This window comes from Staurois parvus, unplaced genomic scaffold (assembly GCF_062004578.1).
Source record: "Staurois parvus isolate SC_StPar_1 unplaced genomic scaffold, SC_StPar_1.0 ptg000155l, whole genome shotgun sequence".
In the NCBI taxonomy this organism is placed as follows: Eukaryota; Metazoa; Chordata; class Amphibia; order Anura; family Ranidae; genus Staurois; species Staurois parvus.
Window position 1 is genome coordinate 2,725,001 of NW_028317951.1, and position 14,006 is coordinate 2,739,006.

The following is a 14,006-nucleotide window of genomic DNA, read 5'->3' on the forward strand; positions in this document are numbered from 1 at the left end:
TCTCAGTCTATTACATTTACATTTGTTTACATCGCTGTACAAAATGTACAAATGATTACAGTATTTCAATTGACTGAAGAATTGGGAACACACAAATTAGGTATATGAACCCTTCGCAGTGCCCATGTTCTGGTTGGCAGTGCAATGAGCCCTCTAGATTATAATACCCTGTAACATTTACAGTTTTCATATTACTCTATAGAATTTACAATTGATCAGATCTCTATCATTTAGAATGTATAACTGAATTATTAGGAACTCATAGTTTAGGTATACGTACCCTTCGCAGTGCCCATGTTCTGGTTGGCAGTGCAATGAGCCCTCTAGATCATAACACACTATAACATTTACAATTTTGATATCAATCTATAAAATTTACAGTTGATCAAATCTCTATCCTTTAAAATATATTACTGAAGGATACTGGGAATTTACACTTTGGTTGAAATTACCCTTAGCAGTTCCCATGTATTCTAGCTGCCAGTGCAGCGACTACATGACTCTATGTAAATTGTAGTTTATATTACACAGTTTGGTTATATGTGCCATTGGTAGTGCCCATGTATTCTGGCTGGCAGTGCAATGAGCCCTCTCGGTCATATCAGCCTACACAGGGCATTTAATGAGCGCCGAATTTGGGATAATTACATGTCATAAAAGCATCGCTACAAAGAAGTTTAGTCTGCTCCTCTGTGCATTAAACAATAAAACACGCCGCATAATTGTCTCATTATTATGATAATCCCATTGGCTCCCTCAGAGAAAAGTCTGAACATCTGATCTAAAAAATGATCCCAGAGAAATTACAAAAGGAAAAAAAAATAATGTGCTGGGGAAGAATACAACTTGTACACTGCTAGGAGCTGGGAAGCACAGATCACAAATATTATCTGCGTGTAAAAGGACACGAGAAGAATAATACCAATACAAAGGTAGTAGTCAGAGTAGTAAAAATGTATAATAATAAAAATACCAACAATAGCAATACAAATATTAATAGTAGTAACAGTAGTAGTAATAATAAGATTATCTTTTTATAATTAGTATTATTATAATTACTATTATTATTGTTGTTAAAAAATAAAAACCTCCTTGCAAAATGAAAAACAACAGCAAACAAAACAAAAACTGTACCGCTATTTTGTCACATAGATATGATTATCATAACAAGGAGAATATTTGAAAATTATTTTATCTACATAAATAGGGAAATGATTACATTTACCGAGATTTTCAGTCATTCGTTCGATGCAGTCATGTATGTAATAATTATGAAATAAAGAAAGAAGAGGTAGGTTTGTCAGGAAGGGTTGGGTTGTCTATTCATGTCGTTCATCTGAGTCCCACAAGAGAGCTCATGTCACTCCAGCAGAGTTCAGGGCACATTCAGGGCAAACGGAGACCCTTTACATTCTAACTTCACTGCACAGGAATTTACAGGCAATAACTGCACATTTGTCGGCATGAAATATATTGATCTTAAAAAAATGGTACGAATTGTGTATTTAAAAATAAATATTTTTATCTTCACAAACACATTTTCTAGTATCATGTTCTTTGAAGAGGATTGTGGCATTGCATTACTAAATCCTCCTAAATACTAATTTAAAGTGATCTGCTTCCACATATCTATTAGTAAACAAGAAATAATTGGATGCTATTAATTTTATGGTATTCTGAGAATTTATTTGATCTAGGGTGGCTTGTCCGATCATTAGGAGGGAAATACCGGGATATAGACAAATGACAGGAGCTACAATAATAGACTTGGGTTGGAAATGGAGATTAGTAGTGGAGATAAAATCATGTGAATGGAGGCAGGTAAGTCTTGCCCCAAGGGCTAACAATGAGGTAGACATGGGCTCAGGATCTGGATGGGGAAGTAAGACTTGAGGGAGAGGTAGTCATCTGAATGGAAGGAATAAGGCTTGTTCCCAGGGATGGCAGTGGCAGGTAGATATGGGCTCATGGTTTCAATGGGGAGAAGTAAGGGCTTGTTCCCAGGGCCAGCAGTGACAAGACATGGGCTCTTGATCTGAATGGGGGGAGGAAGCTATGTTCCCAGGGCTAGAAGTGACAGGACATGGGCTCTTGATCTGAATGGGGGGTGGAAGCCATGTCCCCAGGGCTAGCAGTGACAGGTGGTCCTTGATCTGAATGGGGAAATGTTCCTAGTGCTAACAGTGATAGGTGGGCTCATTGGGAAGGCCAGTAGATGGTACCTGTACTCTGGCCTCTGACAGTCCCAGCCTCTGGCTCAGCTCTTCCCTCATGAAGGCATCAGGGTAGTGGGTCTCATCAAACAGCCTCTCCAGTTCGTTTAGTTGCTCCAGAGTGAAATTAGTCCGGCTCCTTCTCTGCTTGATTTTAGTCTGGCCCTCTTCTTCCAGCACCTTCAGGTCCTCCTTCCGTTCCTTCATGTCTGGGGACACTGCATACAAGAGACACTGGTGAGCGCCCTGCTGTCACTGGATCCAGGTGACAACTCTCACTACAAGACAATTCCCTTCCCTTTCATAGAACACACAACTACTATTGTGGATTGCAAGCCTCCAGATCCCTGTACTTATAGCTATCCCAGAATAGATCAATTACTCGCAGATAATCAGTACATCCAAACAGCACATAAACTAACAGATTATCCACTCAATAAATGACAATCAGCATGACTAGATCATTGAAAGGGCCAGAGAGTGAGACACTGCAATCCAACCCCCTTTTAGAAATTAACATCCTACATCACACTTCATGGGCTGGGAGGCAATCCACACACCTACCCCCATCAGACAGAAGGCCAGGTACACTAAACTTAATCTACACAACTACCCCCATGTCATAAGACTAGGTATGCAGAAAGTAAATCTACACAACTACCCCCACATCATAAGACCAGGTATACTGAAAATGAATCTACACAACTACCCCCACGTCATAAAACCATGTATGCTGAAAACTAATCTACACAACTAACCCCATGTCATAAGGTGAGGCATACTGAAAATGAATCTACACAACTACCCCCATGTCATAAGACCAGGTATACTGAAAATGAATCTACACAACTATCCCACATGCTATAAGGCCAGATATTTTGAAAATGAATCTACACAATTACCCCCATGTCATAAGACCAGGTATGCTGAAAATGAATCTACACAACTACCACCATGTCATAAGGCCAGATATACTGAAAATTAATCTACACAATTATCCTCATACTATAAGTTCCAGTATACTAATAATGAATCTACACAACTACCCCATGCCATAAGGCCAGGTATACTGAAAATGAATCTACGCAACTACCCCCATACTATAAGGTCAGGTATACTAAGAATGAATCTACACAACTACCTCCACACTATAATGTCCGGTATACTAAGAATGAATCTACACAACTAACTCATGACATTAGGCCAGGTATACTGAAAATGAATCTACACAACTACCCCCACACTATAAGGTCTGGTATACTAAGAATGAATCTACACAACTACCCCCACACTATAATGTCCGGTATATTAAGAATTAATCTACACTACTACCTCATGACATAAGGCCAGGTATACTGAAAATGAATCTACACAACTACCCCCACACTATAAGGTCTGGTATACTAAGAATGAATCTACACAACTACCCCCACACTATAATGTCCGGTATATTAAGAATTAATCTACACTACTACCTCATGACATAAGGCCAGGTATACTGAAAATGAATCTACACAACTACCCCCACACTATAAGGTCCGGTATACTAAGAATTAATCTACACAACTACCCCCATGCCATAAGGCCAAGTATACTGAATACATAAAGCAAGGTACACTGAAAATAAATTTACACAACTACCCCTATGTCATAAAGCAAGGTATGCTGAAAATACATTTACACAACTACCCCTATGTCATAAAGCAAGGTATGCTGAAAATACATTTACACAACTACCCCTATGTCATAAAGCAAGGTATGCTGAAAATACATTTACACAACTACCCCTATGTCATAAAGCAAGGTATGCTGAAAATACATTTACACAACTACCCCTATGTCATAAAGCAAGGTATGCTGAAAATGCATTTACACAACTACCCCTATGTCATAAAGCAAGGTATGCTGAAAATACATTTACACAACTACTCCTATGTCATAAAGCAAGGTATGCTGAAAATACATTTACACAACTACCCCTATGTCATAAAGCAAGGTATGCTGAAAATACATTTACACAACTACCCCTATGTCATAAAGCAATGCATACTTAAAATAAATTTACACAACTACCCCTATGTCATAAAGCAAGGTATGCTGAAAATACAGTTACACAACTACCCCTATGTCATAAAGCAAGGTATACTTAAAATGCATTTACACAACTACCCCTATGTCAGAAGGCCAGGCATGCTGAATTTACATAATTACCCCGCGTCATAAGGTCAAGTATACTGACTCTTAATCTACAGAATTACCCTCATGCCATAAAACCAAGTATACTGAATTTACACAATTACCCCCATACCATGAGGCCAGGTGTTCTGAATCTGGATCTACACAACAACCCCCATGATCAGGTATACTGAATTTAAATCTACAAAACTCTCCCCATGCCATAAGGCCAGGTTTGCTAAAACTGAATCTAGACAGCTATTCCCACATGAGGCAGGTTAATATCCCATAACTAAATCAAGCTTCGCTTTTCTTTCTACTAGGGCCATTTCCCCCCATACAAGCTAACCAGTTATTAGAATGACACTACTAACAAATAAATGCATACAAGAAGGATAGATAGGTCTAAATTAAATCTAGATCACTGTGTTCATGCAAGATGGTCAGTCACTGTAAACGAATCTCCCAAGAGAACCAGTATTAGAACTGCACATCATACTAGTCATTACACTTGTACATAAGAAGACAGCGCTGGGGAGCAGACAGGAGGCAGCGCAGAGTGCGGGGAGCAGCGGAGCGGGCGCTGATCGGACACGTGGAGCAGCGTCTAGCCTGCAGCCTGGGAGCATTGCCCGGACGTGTGCTGCTCATCACTGGGCACATTTGTTTAGGAAATGATTTCCGGGAGCCGCTGGAAGCTCAGTTCCGATATGCCAACGAATTCTTATTTGAACAAAGGTCTGAGATAAACAGATCCACTGATTACATCCGTACATTCCACCGTGCCCGTGCAGACATTCAAATAACACGCTGCTCCTCCTATTTGATTAAACAAATGCATGGATGGAAATCTTCCTATCATTCATGTCCATGTATTTATTTACTATTCAACCTTCTTATCATTGTCTTGACGGGAATAAAATAAATATGTAGTATATACACGATTATATATATATATAAAATATATACACACACACGCACTATCTTGTTCTAAAGTTCTAAAAGGAAGCACTGAATATATATTTTTTATATTGGTCACCAGTACATGAAGCTGTGTATATTTGTACTATAGGAATATAGGAATACATTTCTATATTATCGAATTTGATAGGCAATTATTAAATGTACTATTAAATTATTAGTACTTAGACATGAGTATTGTACTAGAGAAATGCATATGTACACTATCCATTTCTATAATAATTTAATAAATATTTTTCACATTAATTGTCAGTGTTTAGAGCTGTGTAAATATTGTATTATACTAATATATATATATATATATATATATATATATATATATATATATATTTCACTTCAATGTCATAAGTAATAAATATACTTAGAGCTGTGCAAATATTGTATATATTGTAATATATATATAATATATAAAATCATCTTATCTAAGTAAAATAAATGTATCCTTTATATATTAATTATCAGTACTTAGATCTGAGTAAATATCAATCGAAACCATGCTGAATTTATATTAAATATTCTAATAATTGTCATTATAAAAGTAAAATGTACCTTTCTTACAAACAGACGATCTTGATTAAAAGATCCTAATGATATAATTTTTAGTTACAAATGCTTAGATTTTAATGTTTGATTCTGCATACAATATTGTCAGTGAATTAATAGGCAGAATACATAGTAGTTTGAATATATAATACTAATTTCACACAGCCTTGACACAAGGATAGGTATTTTTTGTTTTAGCCATGTGTCTGTCATTTCCAAACCTCACTAGACTCAGCTGAAAATAAATGTCACTTTTTTTCTAAATGCAGCCTTCTTATCCAGGAGTGTTACCTCTGTGTACTGAGCCTATAGACTGAATAGCAGTAAGGATTAGGGATGCGCTAATTGTGGAGTGTAGCAATGAAGTGTGTCTAGCTAGTAGGCATCCTTCAATAGCTTGATCGCTGTCAGCACTGTAGTATTCCTCTTACAGCCCACATCCGCAGGACAGGAGAAACATTATTATCGTGTTACTAATAGAATTAAAGTTCACTTGTGGTCAGAAGTGTGCTGGGGGCTCTCTCTTCTGATCAATGGAGGGGGGAGGGGGGGAGACCCTACTTCTAGTGCTCCTGTGACCCTGGTAATGGTGGATTGCATTGATTTCACTCCACTTTTAACTGGTGCTCGCCTGTAGAAAAGTCCCTGTATTAGTAATATGACTGAGGGCTGTGTGTAAAGTGCACTCTGTGGACGTGTGTGTACAAAGCCCTACACTGCTGCCCCTCTCTGCACATATGGCATAGTAAATAATGCATGGGATGGAGCTGATGGTTCAATCCATGTGTTGTTTTATAATGGATGGGGTGGTCAATCTGGGTGTTCCTTTGGGTAACTTTTCATTGCAAGTAATATAGATACGTGTGTGTGGTGTGTGTCAGAATATATATATATATGTGTGTGTCTGTGTGTGTCTGTGTGTAGATATATAGATATACATAGATATAGATATGTCAGAACCTACAAAGTGGATGTGGATAACTTAATTACAAATATCAAATATATTAGAATTTTATAGATGAATAGATATATCAGAGCCTACATAGTGGATGTGGATAACTTCATTACACCTATTAAAGATATGCAGTATAAATATATATCTCAGAACCTACATAGTGGATGTGAATAACTTCATTACAACTATGTATCTATATCTATGTGTGAGTTTATATACATATATATATATATATATATATATATATATATATATATATATATACATATGAACCACACACAGTGGATGTGGATAACTTCATTACAACTATATATATATATATATATATATATATATATATATATACACACACACATCTCAGGACCTACATGGTGGATGTGAACAATTTAATTACAGCTATACATCTCTGTATGTATATATATATATATATATATATATATATATATATATACACATGAACCTATTTAGTGGATGTAAATAACTTAAGTAGAACTATATATCTGTATCTATCTATCTATCTACGCCTACATAGTGGACGTGGATAACTTCATAATATCTATATATCTATATATGTGTGTGTATAATATATGTGTGTATGTATATATATATATATTTATATATATACCTACATAGTGGATGTGGATCACTTCTTTACAAGTATATATTATCGTATATATTAATAATATTAATAAAGCTACTCCGTAGATGACTGTGAGCAATCAGTGTTCAGCAGAATAAAGAGAGGTGCAGAGCTAGTTACCCTCAGTGAGTTTGGGGCTCCCCGGGTCCCTGATCCTGTCGGCGGTCAGTTCGAGCTCCAGGACCGGCGATCTGGTCCCTCCTCCGCCTCCTCCTCCTCCGCCACCCCCTCCTACCCCCCTGGCCACCGGTATCCCGTCCTCCCGGGCACCATCCCCGCCGCAGCCGGGCTCCTTCCCCCGGACCGGGCCGCTCTCCAGCACCTCCCGGTAAGTGATCATCTCTTTTTTCTCCTTTATCTTCTGATCAAACGACTTGGACACAAAAGCAGTAAGTTCTTCCATGGCCGCCGATGTAATAACCTGGCAGCTCTTCCTTCCAGGCTCCCTGAAAAGCTCAATCAGAAGACATCAATGGGGGCTGAGCAGACAGAAAACCCCACTCAATCTCCCCTCGTTAGAGATCTTTGTCAATTCTTCCTGCTAAGAGTTTCACATCAGATAGGGATGTGCTATTGAAGTCGCAGTATTTATACTTTGCAAAGCCTGCCCCTTGTTCTCAGCAAATTACCTCCCCTTGGAAGTAGGAGAAGAATCCCCCCTTTCTCCCTTGTAGCATCCTAGCAGCAGCAGTGCCAGATCACTGGAGCCCTACAGGTTCCCAGATCATTTGTGGTCAGGTTGCTATTGGCCATTAATCCCCCGGATTGACAAGAAGCCCTAATTAATTTAGTTAAAGCCTCGCTGTGTGCAGGGCTGAGGGAGACACAGGGGAGATGGGCAGGATCAGGGAGGGGCCACAGGCAAAAACTGGCATGTGTCAGGGGAACAAGCCCTCAGCCCAACCGGGTCCCTGCCTATTACATGGCCTTAGCTTCTCCATTAACCCATCACCATCCGATATAAGGACTGCCATCAACCAGTGCAGGGTTAAAGGCCAGTGACCCAGGTCATTGGAAGATCTGCTCTCATCAGTGCAACATTCAAAACAATCAACCCAGCATGCAAACTTTGTATTCTGCCAATGACACCATTGATTGAGAAATTCGTGCTGTGGTCTTGGGTTTTTTTTTTTTTATTTAATTCTGATCGATCAGTGTGCTCGTGGCTTGACACCTTTAAAATTAATGGGATTGTTGTTATTATTATATTGCAATAAGGACACCGTGAATTATATTATGTACAAAACATGTAGGAAATAACAATTACAATATCCTTTGCAGATTAATTGTAAAAAGGGATGCTAATATTAATAGGAATTTGACAGTTGAGATGGCTCTGCTTTGGCTGGGAGGTGCTGCTAGCACTAAGGGCAATCCTTCTACTCAAACAAAGTCATTTTTAATTTGGCTCAGTCATCTGCTAATATGTAGATTTTTACAAATGTGAATCTTGTACAGTTTATACATCATGCATGGACAGTTAAGCAGTTCCCACCTGTCCATTATTTTCATTTTGTTTTTATTATTTATTGATTTCCAGACTTTTGATCTTTGTAAATATTGAAAAGGTAAGAATGTATCTATGTTCAATAACACAATTCTCAATACTTGGCTAATGAATCAATTAAACGGGCCCCAATGTCAGAGTTCACTCTAGTTATATGTGTACAATAACGTTTATGTGATCTGTATATTTATTTCTAGGCATTCGCACACAAGATAGATGTGTTGTGTTTGTATATATATATATATGTATATATATATAAATTCTTATCCCACACATCTAATAATGCACATGTAAACGAATAATGCTAATATAAAACACATTATTTAATGGGTTTTTAATTGCTTAATGAATTGTAATATAGAAAATGTGTAAGAATAGAATAGAATGCAATAGAATATAGACCAGAATATATATATATATATATATATATATATATATATATATATATATATATATATATATATATATATATATATATATATATATATATATATATATATACACACACACACATTTTAATGAAAACAAATAATTTTTCTCCATTATTTTTTAAAAAATACGTATAAACATTATGTTCTCTTTCAGTATTTTTTTTTTTTTACTTTACTACACTTTTACTTTATTACTACACACTAATAGGAAGAATTTCTGGAGAATTGCAGGAGCTGCTGTCAGGGAAGAGTATTGATTGGGGAGAGACATGGCTTGTAATCCTGCCCAATGACATGATACTGTATCCAGGACCAGTATGAAATGGGGACATACATGACCTGTCACCCTCCTAAGTGACTTGTCACGTTTCTCAGTGACATGACATTGTACCCATAATGAGTACTGAGTGGGGACCAGCATGGTTTGTCACCCTCTTTAGTGACAGGACACTGTATCCATAATGAGTGCTAAGTGGGGGCAGGCTTGATTTGTCACCCTCTTTATTGACAGGACACTGTACCCAGGAATAGAACTGAGTGGGGCATATATGATTTGCCACCTTATTCAGAGACAGGATACTGTACCCATAATAAATACAGACATGGCTTATCATCCTGTTTAGTGACAGAACACTGTGTCCACGAAAAGAGATGAGTGGGGACAGAGATGGCTTGTCACCCTTCTCAGTTACAGGACACTGTACCCAGGATGAGAACTGAGTGTGGATAGACATGGCTGGTCACCCTCCACAGTGGCAGGAGTACCCAGAAGAATTGCAGGGTGGGGACACAACTGACTTGTTACCCTCCTGAGGAACAGACTACTCTACCTATGAATAGTGCAGACTGGGGACAAAGATGGTTTGTCACCCTTCTCAGTGACAGGACAATGTACTCAGAATGAGAACTAAGTGATGACACACATAGGTTGTCACCCTACTCAGTGACAGGACACTGTACCCAGGAATAGTGCAGACTGGGGGCAGAAATAGGATGTCACCCTGCTCAGTGACAGGATACTACCCATGATGAGCGTAGATTGGGGACAGACACCGGATGTCACCCTTCTCAGTGACAGGAAAGTGTACCCAGGGACAGTGCAGATTGGGGACAGAAATAAGATGTCACCCTCTTCGGTGACAGGACACTGTACTCAGGAATAGTGCAGATTGGGGACAGAAATAAGATGTCACCCTCCTCAGTGACAGGACACTACCCAGGAATAGTGCAGACTGGGGACAGAAATAAGATGTCACCCTCCTCAGTGACAGGACACTACCCAGGAATAGTGCAGACTGGGGACAGAAATAAGATGTCACCCTCCTCAGTGACAGGACACTACCCATTATTAGTGTAGATTGGTGACATAAATAAAATGTCACCCTCCTCAGTAACAAGACACTACCCATGATTAGTGTAGACTGAGGACAGAAATAAGATGTCACCCTCCTCAGTGACAGGACACTACCCATGATTAGTGTAGATTAGGGACAGAAAAAAGGTGTCACCCTCCTCCGTAACAGTACACTACCCATGATTAGTGTAGACTGAGGACAGAAATAAGATGTCACCCTCCTCAGTAACAGGACACTACCCATGATTAGTGTACATTGGGGACAGAAAAAAGGTGTCACCCTCCTCCGTAACAGGACACACCTAGGAATGGTGCAGATTGAGGACAGACATAAGATGTCACCCTCCTCAGTGGCAGGACTCTGTACCCATGAATAGTGCAGATTGGGGACAGAAAAAAGCTGTCACCCTCTTTAGTGACAGGACACTACCCATTATTAGCATAAATTGGGTACAGATACAAGATGTCACCCTTCTCAGTGACAGGATACTGTACCCAGGTATAGTGCAGATTAGGAACTGAAACAAGATGTCACCTTCCTCAGTGACAGGACACTACCTATGATTAGCAAAGATTGGGAACAGAAACAAGATTCACCTTCCTCAGTGACAGGACACTGTACCCATGAACAGTGCAGATTGGGGGCAGACATAGGATGTCACCCTATTCAGTGACAGGGCACTGTACCCAGGTTGAGAACTGAGTGGGGACAGATAGCTTGTCAAGCTGGCACACTTCTGTTATTCTAACAACTTTTCCTACCAAAGAAATACAAAAGATCGATATAATCATAGTTCACAAAGGTGCAAATAAATATATCTCTTCTTTGCTAGTCTCTCTAATATTACATTCTGTACATACATGTCCGGTTATTTACCAGCACGTCAGTCCCTTTCTTTTATAATCACATTACACTTTAGGAAATTCACCATATCTACATAGACAATGTATGGATCATTTTCCCAAGACGAATTGTACGGATTATAGATCAGGACTACAAAATGTGAGAGATCTGAGCATCGCTGTATGTGACAAGGCGTTCATTTAGAATCATTTCACCAAACAGTGCAAAAAAGTTGCCGAATTATTGTCCAAACAATGCTACAAATAACAACATTAACAATGATAATAATCATAGTAATAAAAATGGTAATAATAATAACAATAATAATTGTTGAAGGGCCTGCATGCGTATAACTAATTGACAAAATACACACATCATTGCAAAAGGGAGGAAGCTGTTCTAATGAGCTTACAATCTAACCTAATATACCTGACCAGTACTGTGAAGCAGACACACATATTGGTTATCGGTGTAATATAGCACAGAGATAGAAATGTCATAGGGGGCAGAGAAGAGAGGCACTAAGAGGGGTCATTTCCAGATACTGTTACAAATGATCAGAATTGATTGTTATACAGAGTGAGTGTAGATCAGACTATACATTACATGACACCACCATGTAGCATACACACATATGTACTTGGAGGGATTTACACACACACACACACTATTATATACTGTACAAGGACCAACATGCACTGTACTACATCATACACTGTAGACTAAAGTCACTTCAGTTCACATGTATACTTGGGGAACTTAAACACATACATCACTTCATAGTATTATACATACACTGTACAGGACCAGCATACTACACTAGAATACATTGAACACCAAGTATACCATTTATTCCAGCTCAGTTGATGTTGATTTATTTGAACCAATTAAGGTATTACTTTAAACCCACAACACAACAGAGCCTTCCTAAACCAGATGATAATCACATGTCTCACCTCTCCCAAAAGTTTCATTCCCTCTTCTAGGACAGTGCGATGTGCTAAAGGAGCCATGGAACTCTTTCTTTTAAGCCCCTTGTCAATCTGCCCATCCAGGACACCTACACAGCAACCTACAATGATACAGCCCTGTATTCTGTATACAAATGTCCCAGGCTTGGAATAAAATGCTCCATAATATTGGTTTGTATACTGTGATACAATGTAGAGCTTTTGGATGGACAGAGGAGACGGGTGGGTAAGGGAACGATTTGCATCTGATAACTTTAGTAAAGAATACTCCCTATATGTAATCTCAATATATGTAAAATTATATAAAATCCTTATATATACTATATATAATCCCAACATACTATATATAAGCCAATATGTATAATACTAAATATAATTCCTATATATACTATATATAAATCCAATATACTATAGATAAGCCCAATATATATAAATAATACTAAATAAAATTCCTATATATACTACATATAAATCCAATATACTATAGATAAGCCCAATAGATATAATACTATATAAAATCGCTATATCTACTAATTTCAGTATATACAATGCTATGCAATATTCCTATAGAAACTATATATAAGATCTCTTTCTACAACTATATAAAATATCTCTCGCTCTATATATAAAATACTATATAAAATTGTATATATATATATATATATATATATATATATATATATATATATATAAAATCCCAAAATACATAATACAATATAAAATCCCTATATATAATTCCAATATATATGATACAATATAAAATCATCCTAATATAGACTATATGTAATCCCAATATATATTATCCTGTATAATAAATATGCTATATAAAATCCTGATATATATTCTATATATAATCCCAATACATACAATACTGTATAAAATCTATATATAATCTCTGTAATCCCAATATATATTTTACTACTGTATATATAATCACTATAATTTTGTTTGGCTTTGTGTTGGAGAGGAGACATGTGGTGGGTGCCCTCTACTATACTTTGCACTTGTCCTTTGGAGGACTATTTGGTCCTTTCTGGTCCATCTCACCTGTTTTATATGACTCTTTGCCTTTAACGCGGTATTAAAATCCAAAGAAAACATTTATTATATTGCAGTTTACCAATTCTTAGATGCAGTTTACCAATTCTTTCACCTGGTGATGTGGCCAGTAAATCTGTTGTTTTTCAAGAGCAAAAGAGCAAGCTGCCCTGCACATGTAGCAGTTGGAGGGCTAAGACAAACCATTTAACACTTACAGGGGTGCTTACAATGGTCAACATTTATGTAAGACCTTTATCCCAAAAGTAAAAAAATCGTACTTTGTAACTGCATCACTCCCCTCTCCCCAAACTGACAATGCTGCCGTCTGCTGTGCCCCCTGTTCTCCTTCCT

The 14,006-nt window shown here is 37.8% G+C and overlaps 2 protein-coding genes across 3 annotated transcripts in view; one reads left to right on the forward strand and one right to left on the reverse strand.

Annotated features, from left to right (window-relative positions):
• SHOX2 (SHOX homeobox 2) overlaps positions 1–8,236 on the reverse strand; it is a 13,705-nt gene extending 5,469 nt beyond the window's left edge. Inside the window, exons 1-2 of one of the 2 annotated variants that reach the window (XM_089675414.1) lie at positions 7,628–8,236; positions 2,223–2,431 (exon numbers count right to left, since the gene is read on the reverse strand). In XM_089675414.1, coding sequence (XP_089531540.1) covers positions 2,223–2,431; positions 7,628–7,910 — 492 coding nt within the window. In that variant the 5' untranslated portion in view covers positions 7,911–8,236. The remainder of the gene's footprint in view (positions 1–2,222; positions 2,432–7,627) is intronic. The other variant, XM_089675415.1, reaches the window with a different exon arrangement.
• RSRC1 (arginine and serine rich coiled-coil 1) overlaps positions 7,721–14,006 on the forward strand; it is a 451,267-nt gene continuing 444,981 nt past the window's right edge. Inside the window, exon 1 of the mRNA XM_089675413.1 lies at positions 7,721–7,835. The gene's annotated coding sequence lies outside the window, so the exon portion shown is untranslated. The remainder of the gene's footprint in view (positions 7,836–14,006) is intronic.